We start from the raw sequence: 27,068 nt of genomic DNA, 5'->3' as shown, positions 1-27,068 counted from the left end.
TGACTGGGGGCCTGATGCAGAGATGTGCGCTGTTACATGTGCAGAGCGGTGCTAGTGACTGGGGGCCTGATGCAGAGATGTGCGCTGTTACATGTGCAGAGCGGTGTTTGTGACTTGGGGCCTGATGCAGAGATGTGCGCTGTTCCATGTGCAGAGCGGTGCTAGTGACTGGGGGCCAGATGCAGAGATGTGCGCTGTTACATGTGCAGAGCGGTGCTAGTGACTGGAGGCCTGATGCAGAGATGTGCGCTGTTACATGTGCAGAGCGGTGCTAGTGACTGGGGGCCTGATGCAGAGATGTGCGCTGTTACATGTGCAGAGCGGTGCTAGTGACTGGAGGCCTGATGCAGAGATGTGCACTGTTCCATGTGCAGAGCGGTGCTAGTGACTGGGGGCCTGATGCAGAGATGTGCGCTGTTACATGTGCAGAGCGGTGTTTGTGACTGGGGGCCTGATGCAGAGATGTGCGCTGTTCCATGTGCAGAGCGGTGTAAGTGACTGGGGGCCTGATGCAGAGATGTGCGCTGTTACATGTGCAGAGCGGTGCTAGTGACTGGGGGCCTGATGCAGAGATGTGCGCTGTTCCATGTGCAGAGCGGTGTAAGTGACAGGAGGCCCGATGCAGAGATGTGCGCTGTTCCATGTGCAGAGCGGTGCTAGTGACTGGGGGCCTGATGCAGAGATGTGCGCTGTTCCATGTGCAGAGCGGTGTAAGTGACAGGAGGCCCGATGCAGAGATGTGCGCTGTTCCATGTGCAGAGCGGTGCTAGTGACTGGGGGCCTGATGCAGAGATGTGCGCTGTTCCATGTGCAGAGCGGTGCTAGTGACTGGGGGCCTGATGCAGAGATGTGCGCTGTTACATGTGCAGAGCGGTGCTAGTGACTGGGGGCCTGATGCAGAGATGTGCGCTGTTCCATGTGCCGAGCGGTGTTTGTGACTTGGGGCCTGATGCAGAGATGTGCGCTGTTCCATGTGCAGAGCGGTGCTAGTGACTGGAGGCCCGATGCAGAGATGTGCGCTGTTACATGTGCAGAGCGGTGCTAGTGACTGGGGGCCTGATGCAGAGATGTGCGCTGTTACATGTGCAGAGCGGTGCTAGTGACTGGGGGCCTGATGCAGAGATGTGCGCTGTTACATGTGCAGAGCGGTGCTAGTGACTGGGGGCCTGATGCAGAGATGTGCGCTGTTACATGTGCAGAGCGGTGCTAGTGACTGGGGGCCTGATGCAGAGATGTGCGCTGTAACATGTGCAGAGCGGTGTTTGTGACTGGGGGCCTGATGCAGAGATGTGCGCTGTGCCATGTGCAGAGCGGTGTTTGTGACTGGGGGCCAGATGCAGAGATGTGCGCTGTTCCATGTGCAGAGCGGTGCTAGTGACTGGAGGCCGATGCAGAGATGTGCGCTGTTACATGTGCAGAGCGGTGCTAGTGACTGGGGGCCTGATGCAGAGATGTGCGCTATTACATGTGCAGAGCGGTGTTTGTGACTTGGGGCCTGATGCAGAGATGTGCGCTGTTCCACGTGCAGAGCGGTGCTAGTGACTGGGGGCCTGATGCAGAGATGTGCACTGTTACATGTGCAGAGCGGTGCTAGTGACTGGGGGCCTGATGCAGAGATGTGCGCTGTGCCATGTGCAGAGCGGTGTTTGTGACTGGGGGCCAAATGCAGAGATGTGCGCTGTTCCATGTGCAGAGCGGTGCTAGTGACTGGGGGCCTGATGCAGAGATGTGCGCTGTTCCATGTGCAGAGCGGTGCTAGTGACTGGGGGCCTGATGCAGAGATGTGCACTGTTCCATGTGCAGAGCGGTGCTAGTGACTGGGGGCCTGATGCAGAGATGTGCGCTGTAACATGTGCAGAGCGGTGCTAGTGACTGGAGGCCTGATGCAGAGATGTGCACTGTTACATGTGCAGAGCGGTGCTAGTGACTGGAGGCCTGATGCAGAGATGTGCACTGTTACATGTGCAGAGCGGTGCTAGTGACTGGGGGCCTGATGCAGAGATGTGCACTGTTACATGTGCAGAGCGGTGCTAGTGACTGGGGGCCTGATGCAGAGATGTGCGCTGTGCCATGTGCAGAGCGGTGTTTGTGACTGGGGGCCAAATGCAGAGATGTGCGCTGTTCCATGTGCAGAGCGGTGCTAGTGACTGGGGGCCTGATGCAGAGATGTGCGCTGTAACATGTGCAGAGCGGTGCTAGTGACTGGAGGCCTGATGCAGAGATGTGCACTGTTACATGTGCAGAGCGGTGCTAGTGACTGGGGGCCTGATGCAGAGATGTGCGCTGTTACATGTGCAGAGCGGTGCTAGTGACTGGGGGCCTGATGCAGAGATGTGCGCTGTAACATGTGCAGAGCGGTGCTAGTGACTGGAGGCCTGATGCAGAGATGTGCACTGTTACATGTGCAGAGCGGTGCTAGTGACTGGAGGCCTGATGCAGAGATGTGCGCTGTTACATGTGCAGAGCGGTGCTAGTGACTGGGGGCCCGATGCAGAGATGTGCGCTGTTACATGTGCAGAGCGGTGTTAGTGACTGGGGGCCTGATGCAGAGATGTGCGCTGTTACATGTGCAGAGCGGTGCTAGTGACTGGGGGCCTGATGCAGAGATGTGCGCTGTAACATGTGCAGAGCGGTGTTTGTGACTGGGGGCCTGATGCAGAGATGTGCGCTGTGCCATGTGCAGAGCGGTGTTTGTGACTGGGGGCCAGATGCAGAGATGTGCGCTGTTACATGTGCAGAGCGGTGCTAGTGACTGGAGGCCTGATGCAGAGATGTGCGCTGTTACATGTGCAGAGCGGTGCTAGTGACTGGAGGCCTGATGCAGAGATGTGCGCTGTTACATGTGCAGAGCGGTGCTAGTGACTGGAGGCCAGATGCAGAGATGTGCGCTGTTACATGTGCAGAGCGGTGCTAGTGACTGGGGGCCTGATGCAGAGATGTGCGCTGTTCCATGTGCAGAGCGGTGCTAGTGACTGGAGGCCTGATGCAGAGATGTGCGCTGTAACATGTGCAGAGCGGTGCTAGTGACTGGAGGCCTGATGCAGAGATGTGCGCTGTTACATGTGCAGAGCGGTGCTAGTGACTGGGGGCCTGATGCAGAGATGTGCGCTGTTCCATGTGCAGAGCGGTGCTAGTGACTGGAGGCCTGATGCAGAGATGTGCGCTGTAACATGTGCAGAGCGGTGCTAGTGACTGGAGGCCTGATGCAGAGATGTGCGCTGTTACATGTGCAGAGCGGTGCTAGTGACTGGGGGCCTGATGCAGAGATGTGCGCTGTAACATGTGCAGAGCGGTGCTAGTGACTGGAGGCCTGATGCAGAGATGTGCGCTGTTACATGTGCAGAGCGGTGCTAGTGACTGGGGGCCTGATGCAGAGATGTGCGCTGTTACATGTGCAGAGCGGTGTAAGTGACTTGAGGCCCGATGCAGAGATGTGCGCTGTTCCATGTGCAGAGCGGTGCTAGTGACTGGAGGCCTGATGCAGAGATGTGCGCTGTTACATGTGCAGAGCGGTGTAAGTGACTTGAGGCCCGATGCAGAGATGTGCGCTGTTCCATGTGCAGAGCGGTGCTAGTGACTGGAGGCCTGATGCAGAGATGTGCGCTGTAACATGTGCAGAGCGGTGCTAGTGACTGGAGGCCTGATGCAGAGATGTGCGCTGTAACATGTGCAGAGCGGTGCTAGTGACTGGGGGCCTGATGCAGAGATGTGCGCTGTTCCATGTGCAGAGCGGTGTAAGTGACTGGAGGCCCGATGCAGAGATGTGCGCTGTTCCATGTGCAGAGCGGTGCTAGTGACTGGAGGCCTGATGCAGAGATGTGCGCTGTTACATGTGCAGAGCGGTGCTAGTGACTGGGGGCCTGATGCAGAGATGTGCGCTGTTACATGTGCAGAGCGGTGCTAGTGACTGGGGGCCTGATGCAGAGATGTGCGCTGTTCCATGTGCAGAGCGGTGCTAGTGACTGGAGGCCCGATGCAGAGATGTGCGCTGTTCCATGTGCAGAGCGGTGCTAGTGACTGGAGGCCCGATGCAGAGATGTGCGCTGTTACATGTGCAGAGCGGTGCTAGTGACTGGGGGCCTGATGCAGAGATGTGCGCTGTTCCATGTGCAGAGCAGTGTTTGTGACTGGGGGCCTGATGCAGAGATGTGCGCTGTTCCATGTGCAGAGCAGTGTTTGTGACTGGGGGCCTGATGCAGAGATGTGCGCTGTTCCATGTGCAGAGCGGTGCTAGTGACTGGAGGCCCGATGCAGAGATGTGCGCTGTTCCATGTGCAGAGCGGTGCTAGTGACTGGAGGCCTGATGCAGAGATGTGCGCTGTAACATGTGCAGAGCGGTGCTAGTGACTGGAGGCCTGATGCAGAGATGTGCGCTGTTACATGTGCAGAGCGGTGCTAGTGACTGGGGGCCTGATGCAGAGATGTGCGCTGTTACATGTGCAGAGCGGTGTAAGTGACTTGAGGCCCGATGCAGAGATGTGCGCTGTTCCATGTGCAGAGCGGTGCTAGTGACTGGAGGCCTGATGCAGAGATGTGCGCTGTTACATGTGCAGAGCGGTGTAAGTGACTTGAGGCCCGATGCAGAGATGTGCGCTGTTCCATGTGCAGAGCGGTGCTAGTGACTGGAGGCCTGATGCAGAGATGTGCGCTGTAACATGTGCAGAGCGGTGCTAGTGACTGGAGGCCTGATGCAGAGATGTGCGCTGTAACATGTGCAGAGCGGTGCTAGTGACTGGGGGCCTGATGCAGAGATGTGCGCTGTTCCATGTGCAGAGCGGTGTAAGTGACTGGAGGCCCGATGCAGAGATGTGCGCTGTTCCATGTGCAGAGCGGTGCTAGTGACTGGAGGCCTGATGCAGAGATGTGCGCTGTTACATGTGCAGAGCGGTGCTAGTGACTGGGGGCCTGATGCAGAGATGTGCGCTGTTACATGTGCAGAGCGGTGCTAGTGACTGGGGGCCTGATGCAGAGATGTGCGCTGTTCCATGTGCAGAGCGGTGCTAGTGACTGGAGGCCCGATGCAGAGATGTGCGCTGTTCCATGTGCAGAGCGGTGCTAGTGACTGGAGGCCCGATGCAGAGATGTGCGCTGTTACATGTGCAGAGCGGTGCTAGTGACTGGGGGCCTGATGCAGAGATGTGCGCTGTTCCATGTGCAGAGCAGTGTTTGTGACTGGGGGCCTGATGCAGAGATGTGCGCTGTTCCATGTGCAGAGCAGTGTTTGTGACTGGGGGCCTGATGCAGAGATGTGCACTGTTCCATGTGCAGAGCAGTGTTTGTGACTGGGGGCCTGATGCAGAGATGTGCGCTGTTACATGTGCAGAGCGGTGCTAGTGACTGGGGGCCTGATGCAGAGATGTGCGCTGTTACATGTGCAGAGCGGTGCTATTGACTGGGGGCCTGATGCAGAGATGTGCGCTGTTCCATGTGCAGAGCGGTGCTAGTGACTGGGGGCCTGATGCAGAGATGTGCACTGTTACATGTGCAGAGCGGTGCTAGTGACTGGGGGCCTGATGCAGAGATGTGCGCTGTTACATGTGCAGAGCGGTGCTAGTGACTGGGGGCCTGATGCAGAGATGTGCGCTGTGCCATGTGCAGAGCGGTGTTTGTGACTGGGGGCCAGATGCAGAGATGTGCGCTGTTACATGTGCAGAGCGGTGCTAGTGACTAGGGGCCTGATGCAGAGATGTGCGCTGTGCCATGTGCAGAGCGGTGCTAGTGACTGGGGGCCAGATGCAAAGATGTGCGCTGTTCCATGTGCAGAGCGGTGCTAGTGACTGGGGGCCTGATGCAGAGATGTGCGCTGTAACATGTGCAGAGCGGTGTTTGTGACTGGGGGCCTGATGCAGAGATGTGCGCTGTGCCATGTGCAGAGCGGTGTTTGTGACTGGGGGCCAGATGCAGAGATGTGCGCTGTTCCATGTGCAGAGCAGTGCTAGTGACTGGGGGCCTGATGCAGAGATGTGCGCTGTGCCATGTGCAGAGCGGTGTTTGTGACTGGGGGCCAGATGCAGAGATGTGCGCTGTTCCATGTGCAGAGCAGTGCTAGTGACTAGGGGCCTGATGCAGAGATGTGCGCTGTTCCATGGGGGTCATTCCGAGTTGTTCGCTCGCAAGCGGATTTTAGCAGATTTGCTCATGCTAAGCCGCCGCCTACTGGGAGTGAATCTTAGCATCTTAAAATTGCGAACGATGTATTCGCAATATTGCGATTACACACCTCGTAGCAGTTTCTGAGTAGCTTCAGACTTACTCGGCATCTGCGATCATTTCACTGCTTGTCGTTCCTGGTTTGACGTCACAAACACACCCAGCGTTCGCCCAGACACTCCTCCGTTTCTCCGGCCACTCCTGCGTTTTTTCCGGAAACGGTAGCGTTTTTTCCCACACGCCCATAAAACGGCCTGTTTCCGCCCAGTAACACCTATTTCCTGTCAATCACATTACGATCGCCAGAACGATGAAAAAGCCGTTAGTAAAATTCCTAACTGCACAGCAAATTTACTTGGCGCAGTCGCAGTGCGGACATTGCGCATGCGCATTAAGCGGAAAATCGCTGCGATGCGAAGATTTTTACCGAGCGAACAACTCGGAATGACCACCCATGTGCAGAGCGGTGCTAGTGACTGAGGGCCTGATGCAGAGATGTGCGCTGTAACATGTGCAGAGCGGTGCTAGTGACTGGGGGCCTGATGCAGAGATGTGCGCTGTAACATGTGCAGAGCGGTGTTTGTGACTGGGGGCCTGATGCAGAGATGTGCGCTGTGCCATGTGCAGAGCGGTGTTTGTGACTGGGGGCCAGATGCAGAGATGTGCGCTGTTCCATCTGCAGAGCGGTGCTAGTGACTAGGGGCCTGATGCAGAGATGTGCGCTGTTACATGTGCAGAGCGGTGCTAGTGACTGGGGGCCTGATGCAGAGATGTGCGCTGTAACATGTGCAGAGCGGTGCTAGTGACTGGGGGCCTGATGCAGAGATGTGCGCTGTTCCATGTGCAGAGCGGTGCTAGTGACTGGGGGCCTGATGCAGAGATGTGCGCTGTTCCATGTGCAGAGCGGTGTTTGTGACTGGGGGCCTGATGCAGAGATGTGCGCTGTTCCATGTGCAGAGCGGTGCTAGTGACTGGGGGCCTGATGCAGAGATGTGCGCTGTTCCATGTGCAGAGCGGTGCTAGTGACTGGGGGCCTGATGCAGAGATGTGCGCTGTTACATGTGCAGAGCGGTGCTAGTGACTGGGGGTCTGATGCAGAGATGTGCGCTGTTCCATGTGCAGAGCATTGCTAGTGACTGGGGGCCTGATGCAGAGATGTGCGCTGTTCCATGTGCAGAGCGGTGCTAGTGACTGGGGGCCTGATGCAGAGATGTGCGCTGTTACATGTGCAGAGCGGTGCTAGTGACTGGGGGCCTGATGCAGAGATGTGCGCTGTTCCGTGTGCAGAGCGGTGCTAGTGACTGGGGGCCCGATGCAGAGATGTGCGCTGTTCCATGTGCAGAGCGGTGTTTGTGACTGGGGGCCTAATGCAGAGATGTGCGCTGTTCCATGTGCAGAGCGGTGCTAGTGACTGGGGGCCCGATGCAGAGATGTGCACTGTAACATGTGCAGAGCGGTGCTAGTGACTGGGGGCCTGATGCAGAGATGTGCGCTGTTACATGTGCAGAGCGGTGCTAGTGACTGGAGGCCAGATGCAGAGATGTGCGCTGTTCCATGTGCAGAGCATTGCTAGTGACTGGGGGCCTGATGCAGAGATGTGCGCTGTTCCATGTGCAGAGCATTGCTAGTGACTGGGGGCCTGATGCAGAGATGTGCGCTGTTACATGTGCAGAGCAGGGCTAGTGACTGGGGGCCTGATGCAGAGATGTGCGCTGTTACATGTGCAGAGCAGGGCTAGTGACTGGGGGCCTGATGCAGAGATGTGCGCTGTTACATGTGCAGAGCGGTGCTAGTGACTGGAGGCCCGATGCAGAGATGTGCGCTGTTCCATGTGCAGAGCGGTGTAATTGACTGGGGGCCTGATGCAGAGATGTGCGCTGTTCCATGTGCAGAGCGGTGCTAGTGACTGGGGGCCTGATGCAGAGATGTGCGCTGTTACATGTGCAGAGCGGTGCTAGTGACTGGGGGCCTGATGCAGAGATGTGCGCTGTTCCATGTGCAGAGCGGTGCTAGTGACTGGGGGCCTGATGCAGAGATGTGCGCTGTTACATGTGCAGAGCAGGGCTAGTGACTGGGGGCCTGATGCAGAGATGTGCGCTGTTACATGTGCAGAGCGGTGCTAGTGACTGGGGGCCTGATGCAGAGATGTGCGCTGTTACATGTGCAGAGCGGTGCTAGTGACTGGGGGCCTGATGCAGAGATGTGCGCTGTTCCATGTGCAGAGCGGTGCTAGTGACTGGGGGCCTGATGCAGAGATGTGCGCTGTTACATGTGCAGAGCGGTGCTAGTGACTGGGGGCCTGATGCAGAGATGTGCGCTGTTACATGTGCAGAGCGGTGCTAGTGACTGGGGGCCTGATGCAGAGATGTGCGCTGTTACATCTGCAGAGCGGTGCTAGTGACTGGGGGCCTGATGCAGAGATGTGCGCTGCTCCATGTGCAGAGCGGTGCTAGTGACTGGGGGCCTGATGCAGATATGTGCGCTGTAACATGTGCAGAGCGGTGCTAGTGACTGGGGGCCTGATGCAGAGATGTGCACTGTTCCATGTGCAGAGCGGTGCTAGTGACTGGGGGCCTGATGCAGAGATGTGCGCTGTTCCATGTGCAGAGCGGTGCTAGTGACTGGGGGCCTGATGCAGAGATGTGCGCTATTACATGTGCAGAGCGCTGCTAGTGACTGGGGGCCTGATGCAGAGATGTGCGCTGTTACATGTGCAGAGCGGTGCTAGTGACTGGGGGCCTGATGCAGAGATGTGCGCTGTTCCATGTGCAGAGCATTGCTAGTGACTGGGGGCCTGATGCAGAGATGTGCGCTGTTCCATGTGCAGAGCGGTGCTAGTGACTGGGGGCCTGATGCAGAGATGTGCACTTTGCCATGTGCAGAGCGGTGCTAGTGACTGTGGGCCTGATGCAGAGATGTGCGCTGTTCCATGTGCAGAGCGGTGCTAGTGACTGGGGGCCTGATGCAGAGATGTGCGCTGTTACATGTGCAGAGCGGTGCTAGTGACTGGGGGCCTGATGCAGAGATGTGCGCTGTTCCATGTGCAGAGCGGTGTTTGTGACTGGGGGCCTGATGCAGAGATGTGCGCTGTTCCATGTGCAGAGCGGTGCTAGTGACTGGGGGCCTGATGCAGAGATGTGCGCTGTTACATGTGCAGAGCGGTGTTTGTGACTGGGGGCCTGATGCAGAGATGTGCGCTGTTCCATGTGCAGAGCGGTGTAAGTGACTGGAGGCCCGATGCAGAGATGTGCGCTGTTCCATGTGCAGAGCATTGCTAGTGACTGGGGGCCTGATGCAGAGATGTGCGCTGTTCCATGTGCAGAGCGGTGCTAGTGACTGGGGGCCTGATGCAGAGATGTGCGCTGTTACATGTGCAGAGCGGTGCTAGTGACTGGGGGCCTGATGCAGAGATGTGCACTGTTACATGTGCAGAGCGGTGTTTGTGACTGGGGGCCTGATGCAGAGATGTGCGCTGTTACATGTTCAGAGCGGTGCTAGTGACTGGGGGCCTGATGCAGAGATGTGCGCTGTTACATGTGCAGAGCGGTGCTAGTGACTGGGGGCCTGATGCAGAGATGTGCGCTGTTCCGTGTGCAGAGCGGTGCTAGTGACTGGGGGCCCGATGCAGAGATGTGCGCTGTTCCATGTGCAGAGCGGTGTTTGTGGCTGGGGGCCTGATGCAGAGATGTGCGCTGTTCCATGTGCAGAGCATTGCTAGTGACTGGGGGCCTGATGCAGAGATGTGCGCTGTTACATGTGCAGAGCAGGGCTAGTGACTGGGGGCCTGATGCAGAGATGTGCGCTGTTACATGTGCAGAGCGGTGCTAGTGACTGGGGGCCTGATGCAGAGATGTGCGCTGTTACATGTGCAGAGCGGTGCTAGTGACTGGGGGCCTGATGCAGAGATGTGCGCTGTTCAATGTGCAGAGCGGTGCTAGTGACTGGGGGCCTGATGCAGAGATGTGCGCTGTTCCATGTGCAGAGCGGTGCTAGTGACTGGGGGCCTGATGCAGAGATGTGCGCTGTTCCATGTGCAGAGCGGTGCTAGTGACTGGGGGCCTGATGCAGAGATGTGCGCTGTTCAATGTGCAGAGCGGTGCTAGTGACTGGGGGCCTGATGCAGAGATGTGCACTGTTCCATGTGCAGAGCGGTGTTTGTGACTGGGGGCCCGATGCAGAGATGTGCGCTGTTCCATGTGCAGAGCGGTGTTTGTGACTGGGGGCCTGATGCAGAGATGTGCGCTGTTCCATGTGCAGAGCGGTGCTAGTGACTGGGGGCCTGATGCAGAGATGTGCGCGGTTCCATGTGCAGAGCGGTGTTTGTGACTGGGGGCCTGATGCAGAGATGTGCGCTGTTCCATGTGCAGAGCGGTGCTAGTGACTGGGGGCCTGATGCAGAGATGTGCGCTATTACATGTGCAGAGCGGTGCTAGTGACTGGGGGCCTGATGCAGAGATGTGCGCTGTTACATGTGCAGAGCGGTGCTAGTGACTGGGGGCCTGATGCAGAGATGTGCACTGTTACATGTGCAGAGCGGTGTTTGTGACTGGGGGCCTGATGCAGAGATGTGCGCTGTTACATGTTCAGAGCGGTGCTAGTGACTGGGGGCCTGATGCAGAGATGTGCGCTGTTCCATGTGCAGAGCGGTGCTAGTGACTGGGGGCCTGATGCAGAGATGTGCGCTGTTCCGTGTGCAGAGCGGTGCTAGTGACTGGGGGCCCGATGCAGAGATGTGCGCTGTTCCATGTGCAGAGCGGTGTTTGTGACTGGGGGCCTGATGCAGAGATGTGCGCTGTTCCATGTGCAGAGCATTGCTAGTGACTGGGGGCCTGATGCAGAGATGTGCGCTGTTCCATGTGCAGAGCGGTGCTAGTGACTGGGGGCCTGATGCAGAGATGTGCGCTGTTCCATGTGCAGAGCGGAGCTAGTGACTGGGGGCCTGATGCAGAGATGTGCACTGTTCCATGTGCAGAGCGGTGCTAGTGACTGGAGGCCTGATGCAGAGATGTGTGCTGTGCCATGTACAGAGCGGTGTTTGTGACTTGGGGCCTGATGCAGAGATGTGCGCTGTAACATGTGCAGAGCGGTGCTAGTGACTGGAGGCCTGATGCAGAGATGTGCGCTGTTCCATGTGCAGAGCGGTGCTAGTGACTGGAGGCCTGATGCAGAGATGTGTGCTGTGCCATGTGCAGAGCGGTGTTTGTGACTGGGGGCCTGATGCAGAGATGTGCGCTGTAACATGTGCAGAGCGGTGCTAGTGACTGGAGGCCTGATGCAGAGATGTGCGCTGTTCCATGTGCAGAGCGGTGTTAGTGACTGGGAGCCTGATGCAGAGATGTGCACTGTTCCATGTGCAGAGCGGTGCTAGTGACTGGAGGTCTGATGCAGAGATGTGTGCTGTGCCATGTGCAGAGCGGTGTTTGTGACTGGAGGCCTGATGCAGAGATGTGCGCTGTAACATGTGCAGAGCGGTGCTAGTGACTGGAGGCCTGATGCAGAGATGTGCGCTGTTACATGTGCAGAGCGGTGTTTGTGACTAGGGGCCTGATGCAGAGATGTGCGCTGTAACATGTGCAGAAGTATATAAAAGGTGCTATACTGCTGTGACTATACAAATGCAGGTATGATAGATGGGGGCACCTGTCTCCTGGTGGCAATGCTGATGGTTTTGCATTCGAAATTCAACAAGGTAAAAAATAAAAATAAAAAAATGTCATGTGACACTAGTGGGCGGAACATGAGCCACAGCACTCCATGTACTAAATGCTTAGGAGATGCTGTATAACTGTGCAGCTCTTTCAGCAGGTGAACTGGATCAAACCTTAACAGATGCAACTGGCTACTTGGGTGGGTGGAGCCAAGGTCTAACGTCATTAGCACCTCCCCTATTATGGGAAAATACAGCGAATTGTGGATTTTGCGACTTACGGGTGGGGCTATTGCATAATTTTAGTCACGCCCCTACCATACGTAACTGCAGTTCTAAGTATCACCTCCCCTTCCTACTCACTTCACTAGGGGGCGATCCACTCGCTTTTCCGGGGGTGCATGGGACTAACCGACAATCCAGGAGTTTCCCACAACCTCTGTGGGGAGAGTAGGTGTAACTAACTGGCTCTTTTCTGCGTTACTCCCAACTCAGAATCAGGTCCATAATCGGGAATTTACCTCTGAATTGCGGTTCATCATTGCTGTATGACCATCTCATGCAGCCCACCAAGAACCTTTACTATCTGGTGGGCAACTATGCAACAGATAGCGCCGATTCTTGTCTATCCATGCCTATTTCCCTATAGAGTGTAAGCTTGTGAGCAGGGCCCTCCTACTTCTATGTCTGTCTGCTATTACCCAGTTTTGTTTTATCACTGTTGTTTCCAATTGTAAAGCTCAACAGAATTTCCTGCGCTATAGAAGTAACTGTTAATAAATAAATAAATTCTAATGACAGACAAAGCTGTGACAATGGCGCTTTCCTCGATGAGCACCTAGTAGTGATAGAATCAGTAATACTGCAACAATCACAATGAATGGACCAATCCCCCCCACCCCTCAGTGTCTACCTTCTCCTCTTCATCCCGCAGGAGCACAAGGTGGGTTTTGGCGATGGAACTTGATCTGTAATAATCCACCAGCTCGTTCAGGGAGCTAAACCTGGTCTCCCACAGGAAGTAGGTGCCACTCTGCTCCCTCAGAACCTTGAAATGTTGCACGTGGTGCCCGTAGCTAGAAAGAGAGGAAGAAAGAGACTGAGGTAATGATAACCGCTTCAGTTATGGCCTCACCGTTCTGTTTTACCAGCAAGCTGCGCACTTACAGTAGCTCCATGGTGAGATGATCTGTGTGCCGCCATCACTTCCACAAATACATTTATTTACTCTTGAAGATCATGCAGCTTTGTTATGGTAAATTAAGAAAGGACACTCCTCAGTCACATATTGTTTAGACATCGGGGGTTAGATTTACTAACGCTTCTAAAACAGACCGGTGGTTTTAACCATAGGAACCAATGAGATTCTAGCTATCATTTCTCTATTGCATTCTAGGAAATGATGGTGGTCATTCCGAGTTGTTCGCTCGGTAAATTTTTCCGCATCGCAGCGATTTTCCGCTTAGTGCGCATGCGCAATGTCCGCAGTGCGACTGCGCCAAGTAAATTTGCTATGCAGTTAGGTATTTTACTCACGTTTTTTTCTTCGTTCTGGTGATCGTAGTGTGATTGACAGGAAGTGGGTGTTTCTGGGCGGAAACTGTCCGTTTTATGGGTGTGTGCGAAAAAACGCTACCGTTTCTGGGAAAAACGCAGGAGTGGCTGGAGAAACGGAGGAGTGTCTGGGCGAACGCTGGATGTGTTTATGACGTCAAACCAGGAACGACAAGCACTTAACTGATCGCAGATGCCGAGTAAGTCTCGAGCTACTCAGAAACTGCACAGAGATGTCTTTTCGCTATATTGCGAATCTTTCGTTCGCAATTTTGATACGCTAAGATTCACTCCCAGTAGGCGGCGGCTTAGCGTGTGTAAAGCTGCTAAAAGCAGCTTGCGTGCGAACAACTCGGAATGAGGGCAGATAGACAGAATCTGATTGGTTTATATGGGAAACACTCCCACTTGTCTGTTTTAGAATCTTTTGTAAATCTACGCCCTGGCGACACAATAAAACAGTTATGGGCCTGTGTCAGAGGTATACACCCTGTAGATGTTGGACGTAGTTGAGCAATATGTTGTGACTGCACAGCCGTCTAAGTGGCACCGCGCGTGTTTCTTGGCTGCTTCCGTGCAGTTGGAATGTCAGGCGCACGCGGGGAGGAGTGCAGTGATAATGTAGTGGACGGGCCTGGACGGTGACAGGGAGATGTCTTCAGAGCACGCACGGACATTGCCCATCTTACGGGCGTGTTATGGGAGATTGTGGGTGTGTCTGAGTAATTGTTTGCATGCTCACTCAGTCGCCCGACAACCGCCATAGGAGGCCATAGACTGACAGAGATTCAGTGCCTGCCATAGTCGCAGATGCGTAACCAATATATGCAGCTGCGGGCGATTCTGATCCACCTCTGACCCTTGCCTCAGTGATGTCACTGGTCTTAGGCAGCATTCTCATTATAACGCTTCAGGACACAAAATGGCTGCCCCTGTGTTTGAGGTGACATGTACATATTAGGTTGCTCACTACATTGTATAGAGACAGTGAATCGCAATGTGTTTATTGTGACCAGAGCATCAAGCAACTACGTTCAAGATTTCTGTATCCAGGCAGACCATGCAGTCCCTATCAGTCACACATGCCGTACCTGCAAACATGGAGAATAGAAGTTGGGACAAGTAAGCCTCATCACCATTGGAGAGTAGCCACAGTCAACTCATACCTGTGCATTTTCATCAATCAATCAGGTTGCTCTATACTGCCAAACTGCATTACTGGTTGACTTTGGGTACTACAGCCTGCATGCAACGCTTACAGGCCCTCATTCCGAGTTGATCGCTCGCTAGCTACTTTTTGCAGCCATGCAAACGTATAGTCGCCGCCCACGGGGGAGTGTATTTTCACTTTGCAAGTGTGCGATCGCATGCGCAGCCGAGTGGGACGAAAACGTTTTTTGCAATTTCTGAGTAGGTCTGGACTTACTCAGCCCTTTGCGATTGCTTCAGCCTGTCCGGTCCCGGAATTGACGTCAGACACCCACCCTGCAAACGCCTGGACACGCCTGCGTCTTCCCTACCACTCCCAGAAAACGGTCAGTTGACACCCATAAACGCCTTCTTCCTGTCAATCTCCTTGCGAACTGCTGTGCGAATGGAATAGTCGCTAGAAGAATTGCACAACAACAATGCTGTTTGTACCCGTACGACGTGCTTGCGCTTTGCGGTGCATATGCATGCGCAGTAGTAACCTGATCGCTGCGCTGCGAAAATCGGCAGCGTGCTATCAACTCGGAATGAGGCCCACTGTACGGTAAGATAGGCTGTATTGTACCCTGGCATTCCAGTATTGTAGAGCGTCTGCCGAATTCTTTTGTGCAACACCCTGCAGATCTCAGAGGAATTATTTATTATTAATATTATTATTTTATTTATATAGCGCTCTTTCTCCCACCAGGAGTGGGGTCCCAACATAACCGTCTACTCAGTGGAAAACGCAGGATTTCTAGAAGGGGGTTTCCAAACGCAATCCACAATTTCCCTCTCTGCGGAACATGGAATACAGTATTAATATTTAACACTAAAGATGATCTACTGTATAGGCTCTATCAAACATGTTTAAATAATATGAATAAGTGGTCAGAAAAAGTTAAACATACTATAATAAATAATATTAAATACGCAAACATAATAGAACCAGCACTGTACTTTCTAAGCACACATTCTCCCACCTCATGATAAGGCTCCTGTCTCTTCTTTCTGACAGCTACTCTCTGGTCCAGTGCACTGATTGAGGGCTCAGATCCACATACACAGCAAAGTTGGTAGAAGCTGCTACCACTTGGCATGTTCAGCAGCTCTAGCTCTACTCTGTCCCTTAAATTGCATGATGTGTTTGCAGCTTTAGTAATCCCATTATATACCATTGCCATTATCATAATTTGAGCCACTTGCCAAGAGGAGGGGGGTTTCCAGGCAACCGGAACCCCCCCCCCCCCCCCCCCCGCCCCCACCCTCCTGCATTTGCCTATGCTACTCCATGTATTTTTTAAATCCTGTGTCCTAATTCTGTGAATAGATAATAAATGCTCCTTTGCCTCTCTAGCAGACAGCATAAGAAGCGTCCTAGGCATACAGTCACTTCCATAATGGGTGAATGTGTGGAACTGACTTCCCAGCCTGTGCCAGCCTAAGGCAAACACTTCCCAGTGAGTAATCCTCAGCAGCAGCACTTTGTCTGGATGTTGCTTAAGCCTGCACCCTACCTGCTTCATACACAGAGGTGGGATGAGGCAGGGGGTGGAGGGGGTGAGGGAATCAGATGCTATGGAACTGGGTTCATATTCTACTGTAGAGCTTATTTACTAACATTGTATTCTGTGCACCATTGCTGTTTTCACGTGTACCTGTCACGTACACAAATGTTGAGGCAGCCATTTAACGTTTAGTTGCTATTTTAGACGAATACTATAAAAACTAATCCACCTATTAGATACCAAAGGTGTTGCCACAGCATCAGACCTTGGGGAGCGATAAATTGGGGAGATATAAAGTAACAGCCAATCAGCTCCTAACTGACATGTTACAGGCTGTGTTTGTAAAATGACAGGAACTGATTGATTGGTACTTTGGGGTCTATTTACTATTACCCCTTTCAGATCTCCAATGCTGGATCCCACCCGGGAATTGGAAACGGGTCCTTCCCAGGTGGGATCCAGCATTGGAGACTCTGCTACCCCTTTCGCTGGCTTCCAGACCCGGCAATATGCTGGGTCGGTTGCCATATCGGCAGGGAGGCGGAGCCGGCAGCGGGGGCGGCGCTGAGAGATGAGCTAATCTCCGCGCCGCCTCTCCCTATCTAGTAAACAGGCCCCGGATCGCCTCGACCCAGGTATCCGTTTATGCAGCCACTGACCCGGTATAACACTGCTTTATTCCCAGGTTGAATTACCGGGTCAGGCGACCTGGGAATTCCGCCATGGCGCTTTCACACCGCACACTGACCCGCGTCAACCTGGCAATATGCCGGGTCGATACCGGGTTATTTGTGCGATGTGAAAGTGGTATAAGGGGGACATGTACTAAACAGTGATAAAAGTGGAGAAGTGAGCCAGTGGAGAAGTTGCCCATGGCAACCAATCAACTGCTCTGTATACTTTTATAGTATGCAAATTATAAATGTTACGTCAATGCTGATTGGTTGCCACTGGCAACTTCTCCACTTTTATCACTGCTTAGTACATACCCTCCTAAATCTTGGATGGAGATAAATTGCACGGAGATAAAGTACCAGCCAATCATCTCCTAACTGCCATTTTACAAACACAGCCTGTGACATGACAGTTAGAAGCTGATTGGCTGGTACTTTATCTCCGTCCAAGGCTTAGTAAATAGAGCCCTTAATCTCTCTCCACATTATCTCTCTCGGAGCTTTGATACATCTCTCCTATTAAAACAATGTACTGGGTTCCGGACTCTGACTCACTTGACTTCATTATCAATGAAGTTGGAGTGAGAGGGTTACATTGGGAAAGAAGGAAGTTTTGATAGCCAGGAATAAATCCTCCATGCGGGGATGTGATGTGAATGAGACTTCAGGTTACAGTGTTATACAAACAGACTGTTCCAGGAGGAGTTGCGTTGGTTGGTGCCAATGACTCACGTTTGCTCAGAGTATTAATTGATCCACCCAATAGGTCCCACGTTTGTTTAACCTGCTGAATCTGTCTGTTTAGCGGCCGGGTGGGGGAGTTATAGATCTTAAATACACCAGAAGGTACGTGAAGGTTTGGTGTCAATCCCTCTAGGTTTTTTCCTTCATTTAAAGCTTAAAAGCATGTATAAGCCGTGAGCTCATTCATTCACTCATGACACCTTACTGTAAATATTTTATAGGATGTAAAACAGAATGCAGAGCTAAGTGACAGCATGAGGGAGCTAATCCCAAGCATCCGTGATCAAAGCTTTGGTGGGAGTACCGACCATTTACTTTCAGAGCAGAAACCTGTAAATCGGGAACTGTCAGGTTATAGAGACACCGTTAGTGGCGCCGGTGTTGTACGCCAGGAGTATTCCTCCCTTTAGAAACCACACTCATGGTTTGAGGCCTAGGTGGTCAACTGCTGGCTCGTTGGCCGGTGGAGGCCCTCATCGCCTTTGTGTCTCTAGCAACGTGAGACCCTTTGTTAGGTTTTGTCTTATGTAGGGAGCTAAGGAGTCTATTTACTAAGCACTGGATGGATATAAAGTACCAACCAAACAGCGTCTAACTGCCATGTTACAGGCTGTGTTTGAAAAATGACAGCTAGGAGCTGATTGGTAGGCTTAGTAAATAGACCCCTTACAAACAAAAAACTGCGACTACCAGGTGACATTAACGCATCGGGCTATAAAAGTCGTCCAGAGCCGCAGAATTAAAAGTCTTGAATAGGAAATGATCAAATCTAACAAAAATCTGGCAATAAATAAATCTACAAATAAATAAAATACATAGAAATGATCAAACGCAGTTAATAATGATTCCTGGCCTGTAAGGACTCCTTGAATGTTATGGCGTGTACACACGGTGAGATTTATCCTTGCGATTTTGACTATATAGTCAAAGTCGCAAGGAAAGTCAGTGCCCATCTCAAGGTGTTAGGCAGCTTGCGATACTGATGCGATACCGATGCGCTTTCCCGTGTGGTCGGTATCGCAAGGCTAGATAGACTGTGCAGGCAAGTCAATCTTGACTGTCTTGTGTGCAATCTAGTACAAAGTATAGTCAAAATTGGCACTTAACCTTGATAAAGTGCTAGAAACAGCACGAAACGCGTTGGTGGATAGCGGTATTACAAGGACATTCTGCCGCCGGAGAGATCGGACGCCGCCGAGTGACGTCACCCGCCAAACCCCGCCACACTCCGCCTCTCCGCTGGACGCAGCGGTGGAGGAGAAGAACAAAAAAGCCACGGACAGCTATTTACATCATCAGGCTGAGGAATCCCGTGGACTGAGAGTGAGGTAGGGAAAGTTAGATCTCTCATGGACTGTGCCATACCGCAAACAAAGCTCTTAAAAAGAGCTGTAAACATATGCTAACAAAATCTTTTTTTACAGGTGCCACATAGCTTTTAATTTTTTTCAAGCGCTCATTATTGTTTGATCAAAATTGGCACTTAGTCAAATTCAGGGCCGGATTAAGGTCTGTGGGGGCCCCTGAGCAACAAATTTGTGGGGCCCCCACACACTGTCCTAACAACTGCAAAAAACATTGGAGTAGGAGTACACCATTTACCCGTCTCCTCTCCGTCCTCCTCGGCAGCTGAGCTGTTCCTTTACTGCTGCGGCCGCCGAAGAGCTTCACTCACAGCAGTGTGAAGTCTCGCGAGAAAATGTAAAATCTCGCGAGACTTGACACTGCAGTGAGTGAAGCTCCTCGGCGGCCGCAGCTGTAATGGAACGTCTCAGCTGCCGAGCAGGACGGAGAGGAGACAGGTAAATGCTGTACTCCTACTCCGATGTTTTTTTTGCAGTTGTGAGGACAGTGTGTGGGGGCCCCACTTGTGTGGGGGCCCCGGGACGACCGCCCCTTCCGCCCTGCCGTTAATCCGGCTCTGGTCAAAATTGTACATAGACAAAATCGAAGGTACAGATAGTCAAAACCGGTGCTTCTGGGCTCTGGGGGAGTTCAAGGGAAATCGCATAGTCAAAATCGGAGGGGATGCGGTCAACATCCCGCCGGGATTCCGACGCCTGAATCCCGACTGCCACAATCCTGACATATTCTCCCTCCGTGGGTGTCCACGACACCCATGGAGGGAGAATATAAGTGTACCGAGCGTAGCGAGGCACCGTGCCCGCAGCGTGGCGAGCGAAGCGAGTCCGCAAGGGGCTGCATTCCGCTCGCCACCCCTGTCGGGATTGTGTTGGCAAGATTCCAGCGTCGGTATTTCGACCGCCGGGATCCCGTCCAGCAGGATTTAGTACTGATCCCAATCGGAGATGGTCAAACCGTACCGTGTGTACAAGGGTGCAGATGGAATTCTGTTCTGCCCAACCCACCCCCGCCCCTCTTCTTCCATATTGTGTTTACAATTTATTAAAATTAAATAAAAAATAGGCACCAATAAGCCAACCCCCATGCAGTTTGGTTCCCCCAATTATTAAGTACTGGGTTAATAATTGTATCAAGTTAAACCTAAACCATTTACTCCTGGCACTAATTAATTAATCTAAAATGTAAAGGTCGTTTTTACTATTAAAAAAAAAAAACACTCGGTCAAATAAATGAATTTTTTTTCTAAATGTTTGTTGTTAAATAAAAACCAGAAATTATAAACAAATCCACAGCTGAAACAATCCCTTATTAGGGAGCTGCCTGTGATGTCATTCTCACGTCCTCTCTAGGAAAGCAATCGCTGATTCGGCGCTGACTTCTTCCCTTTCTATGGGAAAACATTGGGCATCGGCGCTTTCAGTAATTACTTACTAACTTTTACTAATGCTTACTAACTTACTTACTTTTCCTAACTCACTGCCCCCTGCAGCATAGTGTACTACAGTATGTACTGAATGCAAGCACGCCTCTCTGTCTTACTGAGTGCTCGGCATGTGAACGCTGCAGGCAGCACTGTAAGTGACAAAGTTCGATTTGCTTACATTCATTTTTGGACTGTCAGCATTGCAGCATGTTTACCAGGCGTTAAGAACACACAATCCTGTGTACCAGCTTTCTCTGAAAAAAAAACAACGTAAAAAACATAACCACAATTTATTAGCATAGGCCCTCATTCCGAGTTGATCGCAGCAGGAAATTTTTTAGCAGTTGGGCAAAACCATGTGCACTGCAGGGGAGGCAAATATAACATGTGCAGAGAGAGTTAGATTTGGGTGGGTTATTTTGTTTCTGTGCAGGGTAAATACTGGCTGCTTTATTTTTACACTGCAATTTAGATTGCAGATTGAACACACCACACCCAAATCTAACTCTCTCTGCACATGTTAAATCTGCCTCCCCTGCACTGCACATGGTTTTGCCCAACTGCTAAAAAAATTCCTGCTGCGATCAACTCGGAATTACCCCCATATATCACTGGGGAAGGGGATTGAACTTGGCAATGTTGATGGGGGCTAATTTACCGCTTTGCTGGGCACAGTCCCTGAGGATCTGTACAAACATGGCTAATGGGCAAGTGCCACAGAACTGAGTACCTTCATATGGACTTCCCGTTCCACTAATAATAAAATAATAATTAAAAAAAGATTCAAAAAGATTCTTACAAAAAAAAAATCAAATATGTAAAAAAATAGGAATTTAATATCTACCGGTAACTCCTTTTCTCCTAGTCCATAGTGGATACTGGGGTCTTGTACTTTAGTACCATGGGGTACAGATCGGGTCCACTGGAGCCTGGCACTCTAAAACTTTTAGTGTGTGTATGTGTGTGCTGGCTCCTCCCCTCTATGCCCCTCCTACCAGATTCAGTCTAGGAAAACTGTACCCGAGGAGACGGACATAACATGAGAGAAGAGCAATACAACAGCGGTGAGGCAACAAGCCAACACACAACCATAAATGAAAGGAGGGCGCTAAATAGAACAGAGGATAGCAACACCAACCTAACCAGGATAGCACAGCTATCCCAACAACATAATGAGACTGCAACACCGGTCCAACCAAATACTTACACAGGTAAGCAGGAACGAGGCACTGAGGCGGGCGCCCAGTATCCACTACGGACTAGGAGAAAAGGAATTACCGGTAGGTATCAAATTCCTATTTTTTCTTACATCCTAGTGCAGAGGTTCTCAAACTCGGTCCTCAGGAGCCCACACAGTGCATGTTTTGCAGGTAACCCGGCAGGTGCACAGGTGTATTAATTACTCACTGATACATTTTAAAAGGTCCACAGGTGGAGCTAATTATTTCACTTGCGATTCTGTGAGGAGACCTGCAAAACATGCACTGTGTGGGCCCCCGAGGACCGAGTTTGAGAACCTCTGTCCTAGTGGATACTGGGGTCTTGTACTTTAGTACCATGGGGAAGTCCCAAAGCTCCCAAACGGGTGGGAGAGTGCTAAGACCCCTGTAAAACCGCCCGACCAAACTGAAGGTCATCCTTGACCAAGGTGTCGAAACTACAGAATTTAACAAACGTGTTCGAACCAGTCCAAGTAGCAGCCCGGCACAACTGAAGAGCCGATACACCCTGGGCAGCCGCCCAGGAAGAGCCCACTGACCTCGTCGAGTGGGCCTGCATAGACGTCAGCAAGGGCAGAGCCAACGAAGTATAGGTCTGGTGAATGGTTAACCTGAGCCAGCGAGCAATAGATTGCTTAGAAGTCGGCCGTCCAATCTTGGAGGCATCATAAAGGACAAGCAGCAAGCCAGATTTCCTATGACGGGCCGTCCGTTTGACATAAATCCTCAGAGCCCTGACCACATCCAAGGACTCAGGACCAACAGAAGCATCAGACAACACTGGAACCACAATAGGTTGATTCACATGAAAAACTGACACCACTTTAGGCAAAACTGAGGACGGGTCCTAAGTTCCGCTCTGTCTTCATGAAATATCAAATAAGGGCTCTTACAGGATAAGGCCCCCAATTCAGACACACGTCTGGCAGACGCCAATGCTAATAACATCACAGTCTTCCAAGTGAGAAATTTTAACTCCACCCTATGTAAGGGTTCAAACCAGTCCGGTGGGAGAAAGAACAGAATCACATTGAGGTCCCACCGAGCCATGGGAGGTACAAAGGGTGGTTGCAAATGAAGAACTCCCTTCAGGAACGTTTGAACTTCAGGCAACATGGCAAGTTGTTTCTGGAGGAAAATAGAGTGCGCAGAAATCTGAACCTTGATGGAGCCTAACCGTAGGCCTATATCCACTCCCGCTTGCAGGAAAAGTAGAAAACGACCGATTCTAAATTCCGTTGGAGACACCTTTCCACTTTCACACCAGAAAAGATACTTTTTCCAGATACGATGATAATGTTTTGACGTCACCATCTTCCTGGCTTGGATCATGGTGGAAATAACCCGGGAGGGAAGATCTTTTCTTGCTAGAATCTCCCTCTCAACTTCCAAGCTGTCAAACATAGCCGCTGTAATTCTGGATAGACGAACGGACCTTGCTGAAGAAGATCGTTTTAGAGCGGCAGAGGCCAGGAATCCTCCAGAGCCATGGCTGGGAGTTCCGAGTACCACGGCCGTCGAGGCCAATCCGGGGAAATTAGAATTGCTAGAACGCTTTCCCTGTTTAGTCTTTTCAGAACTCTTGGGATCAGAGGTAGAGGAGGGAACAGGTACACAAACTGGTTTGGCAAAGGCATCATCAGCACGTCCACTGCCACAGCCTGCGGATCCCTCGTTCCGGAACAGTAACGGCAAAGCTTTTTGTTGAGACGAGAAGCTATCAGGTCTATCTGCGGACAGCCCCGCCGGTGAATTAATTGTTGAAACACCTGGGGATGTAGACCCCATTCCCCCGGATGGAGGTCATGTCTGCTGAGGAAGTCCGCATCCCAGTTGTCCACTCCTGGAATGAATATGACTGAGATGGCCCTTATGTTGGCCTCTGCCCAGAGGAGGATTTTTGACACTTCTCGCATCGCTGCTCTACTTCTTGTTCCCCCTTGTCGGTTTATGTACGCCACTGCCGTGGCGTTGTCCGATTAAACCTGGATCGCTCGATCCGTCAGGAGATGGGAAGCTTGCCAAAGGGCATTGTAAATTGCCCTGAGTTCCAGTACGTTTATCGGTAGATTCCTGAACCGACCATATCCCCTGAAACTGGGCCCCTTGGGCCACAGCCCCCAACCCCGGAGGCTGGCATCCGGTGTCAGTACAATCCATGAGTGGATATTGAAATTCCTGCCTTCTACCAGGTGAGGAACTTGTAGCCACCATAATAGAGAAATCCGGGCTTTCGGAGATAAGGTCACTTCCTGATGCATGTGAAGGTGGGACCCCGACCATTTGTCCAGCAGATCCAGCTGAAAAGGCCGGGCATGAAATTTGCTGTATGGGATTGCCTCGTAAGCAGCAACCATCTTGCCCAGCAAACGTATGCAAAGATGTATGGACACCTTGTGAGGATGGAGCACCGAGCAAGCCAAAGCCTGGATGGCCAAGACCTTGTCCAATGGGAGAAATACCTTTTGAGATACTGTATTCAGTATCATTCCCAGGAATTGGAGATGTTGGGTCGGTTCCAGGTGAGATTCTGGAAGTTTAGAATCCACCCATGATCTGTAAGCAGGCGAGTCGTCAGATCGATGCTGTGCAGTAGACGTTCCCTGGACATAGCCTTTATCAGGAGATCGTCCACGTAGGGGACTATGTTGACTCCCATCCTGAGCAGTTGCAGCATCATCTCCGCCATGACTTTGGTGAAAACCCTCGGAGCTGTGGAAAGGCCAAAGGGCAAGGCATGAAACTGGAAGTGGTCGTCCAAGATGGCGAACCTGAGGTAAGCCTGATGAGGGGGCCACATGGGAATGTGTAGGTAAGCATTCTTGACATCCAGGGATACTAAGAATTCCCCCTCCTCCAGACCAGACACAACTGTCTGCAGGGATTCCTTCTTGAATTTGAACACCCGCAGATACGGATTTAGAGACTTCAGGTTTAAGATGGGCCGCACCAAACCTTCCGTTTTTGGAACAACAAGAACACTGGAGTAAAACCCCCTTTTGTGAAAAGGAGGAGGTACTGGAACTACCACCCCTGTCCGCAAAAGTTTTTGAATTGCTTCTTGCAAGGTAACTTTTGCATCGGGTAAAACTGGTAAACCCGAGTTGAAAAATCTTTGAGGAGGAAGTGCTTGAAATTCCAGCCGGTATCCCTGGGAAATGAAATCCCTCACCCAAGGATCCCGGCAGGACTCTGCCCACACATAGGCAAAGTGTTGAAGGTGAGCACCCACGTGAAAGTTACCTTGCTGCTGGGGCCAACCGTCACACGGAAGGCTTAGCGGCAGGTGATCCGGTGGCCTGGTCCGGAGAGACGGCAGTTGCAGGTTTACGAGATCCTCTGGAAGTAGTGGAGACCCCTCGGCCCCTGCTTCTGAACCTTTCCACACAAAAGGACTGCAAGGAGGAACCTGTGTAAGAACGTTGAGCAGGTGGCTCGGCCGACAGCAGATAGATAGACCTACCCACCATTGCCTGGGAGATCCATTTATTCAATTCATCCCCAAACAAGGCATCAACTGTAAAGGGAAGATTTTCTACACCCTTTTTGGAATAAGCGCCCGCTGACTATTGACATAACCACAGAGCTCTGCATGCCGACACTGCCATAGCAGTAGTGCTGCCATTTATATTACACAATTCCTTAATAGCCTCACTCATAAAATTTGCAGCATCCTGTGTGTGTTGTAGCAGAGTAATTACCTCATCCCGGGGTAGAGAGTCTAAACCATCAATAACAGTATCAGACCACTTGACCATTGCCCTGGAAATCCACCCACAAGCAATTGAGGGGGGTTGTGCTGCGGCTTCTGCCGTATAAATTGCCTTGCGCGTGGTCTCAATTTTACGATCAGCTGGCTCTTTCAGGGATATAGCCCCTGGCACCGGCAGTACCAATTTCTTAGACAATCTGGAGACAGACGTATCAACTGACGGGGGGTTTTCCCATACCTTCCTGTCCTCAGCAGGGAGGGTAAAAGTAGATAGAAACCTCTGAGGAATTTTAAACTTCTTGTCAGGGTTTACCCATGCCTCCCTGCCAGGGAGTTCAATTCCTTTGACACAGGAAAAGTGGCTGAGGTCTTAGGTCTAATATTAAAATACAACACCTTATCCGATTCTGCCTCCTGATCCAGTATGTGAAGAATCTCTCTTACAGCTTAAATGAGGGCCTCCACCCCAGGGGACAGAGAGCTGTCCTCATCCATATCATCATCATCATCCACATCAGGCTGATCAGAATCAGACTGGAGCACCTGTGGCAGTGAGCGTTTATGTGAAACCACTAGAAGGGGCTGAGAAGCCTTCTTGGTATCTGCTGCTTTAGCCACACAATCAATAGAATGCTTTAACATCTGTCTCTCTCTTTCAGCAGCAGCTAATTCTGAATTTACATTTTGAATCATGCTTGTAAAGCTATCTAGCCAGTCAGGTGCCTGTGAGCTGGATCCCTGTGGAGATAAGGAACATTGCTCACACATGAGTGACCCCGCTGAAGACGGAGTAGAGTTACAAGCAGCACACATAACCATGTCAACAGACATCTTACAAAACTGTTACACAGCGCAGCCCATTTACCAACACCTCCACACAGACCCTAGAGAGCCCCTGGAGTGACACTGAGAAGCGGACACCAGCACACAGAACACAGCAGCACAATGTGTTGGAATATGTGTATGACCTAATAGTAGTGCAGCGGCGCTACCGCTGGCGTGCTCCACCCTGTCCATGACCCCCTGGTACCAGTCTTATAATCTGTAGCAGCGAGGGTCCTGGAGGAGCAGCGTGCATGTAGCCTTGATGATCCACAGCAGGAGGGAAATGGCGCCTTCCCGCCGCTGGTCCCGCTCCGGGAAGCCTCGCCCCTTGCAATGGTGTGAGGTCTCTATCATAGAATATACTGGCCACATTATAACAAACATCAGAAAATGTATAGTACAGTCCACACAAAGCCTTGAGACAGTGAGAACTGCGGGGCAACAACCCTGAGCCAGTTTGTCTGCGGCAGGCACCGCAGCTCCGGGCCCGTGACCGCCGTGTGACTTGCTGCCAAAACTGCACCGGGGACCGCTAACAGGGGACCCCAGTGTAACACTCACTGTACCTTGTAACTTCGGCATCTGTTAGAGGGTGGCGGCTAGCTGCTGGCGTGGGCACACATACTAACGATGTGTGATCATTACCTCAGGAGCTCAGTGTCCTGTCAGCTGGGATTATGAACCATTAACCCTCAGGAGGTTGGTTCGGTCCCCCCTCTAACTCCCACGAAGCAGGTAGCCTGGTTGCCAACCAGAGCTACCTTAAAATAATAAACTAAAATAAAAAATAAAGGAAACTCGAGACATGCACCCGGCTCCTGGGCACATTTTTCTAAACTGAGTCTGGTAGGAGGGGCATAGAGGGGAGGAGCCAGCACACACATACACACACTAAAGGTTTTAAAGTGCCAGGCTCCAGTGGACCTGATCTATACCCCATGGTACTAAAGTACAAGACCCCAGTATCCACTAGGACGTAAGAGAAATAAATATATATATATATATATATCCACAAAGAAGGAGTGGCACTCGTGGGACTTCAGTCAAACAACAAAGGA

At 51.9% G+C, this 27,068-nt stretch overlaps 1 protein-coding gene across 1 annotated transcript in view; it reads right to left on the bottom strand.

The window, feature by feature from the left end:
* GRAP (GRB2 related adaptor protein) overlaps positions 1-27,068 on the bottom strand; it is a 159,092-nt gene that overhangs the window by 39,794 nt on the left and 92,230 nt on the right. The window contains exon 5 of the mRNA XM_063934935.1: positions 12,711-12,873. Within this exon, the coding sequence (XP_063791005.1) occupies positions 12,711-12,873 (163 nt within the window). The remainder of the gene's footprint in view (positions 1-12,710; positions 12,874-27,068) is intronic.

The sequence above is a fragment of the Pseudophryne corroboree genome, chromosome 7 (genome assembly GCF_028390025.1).
Source record: "Pseudophryne corroboree isolate aPseCor3 chromosome 7, aPseCor3.hap2, whole genome shotgun sequence".
NCBI classification, from domain to species: Eukaryota; Metazoa; Chordata; class Amphibia; order Anura; family Myobatrachidae; genus Pseudophryne; species Pseudophryne corroboree.
This window is presented reverse-complemented; position numbering and strand designations above follow the sequence as displayed.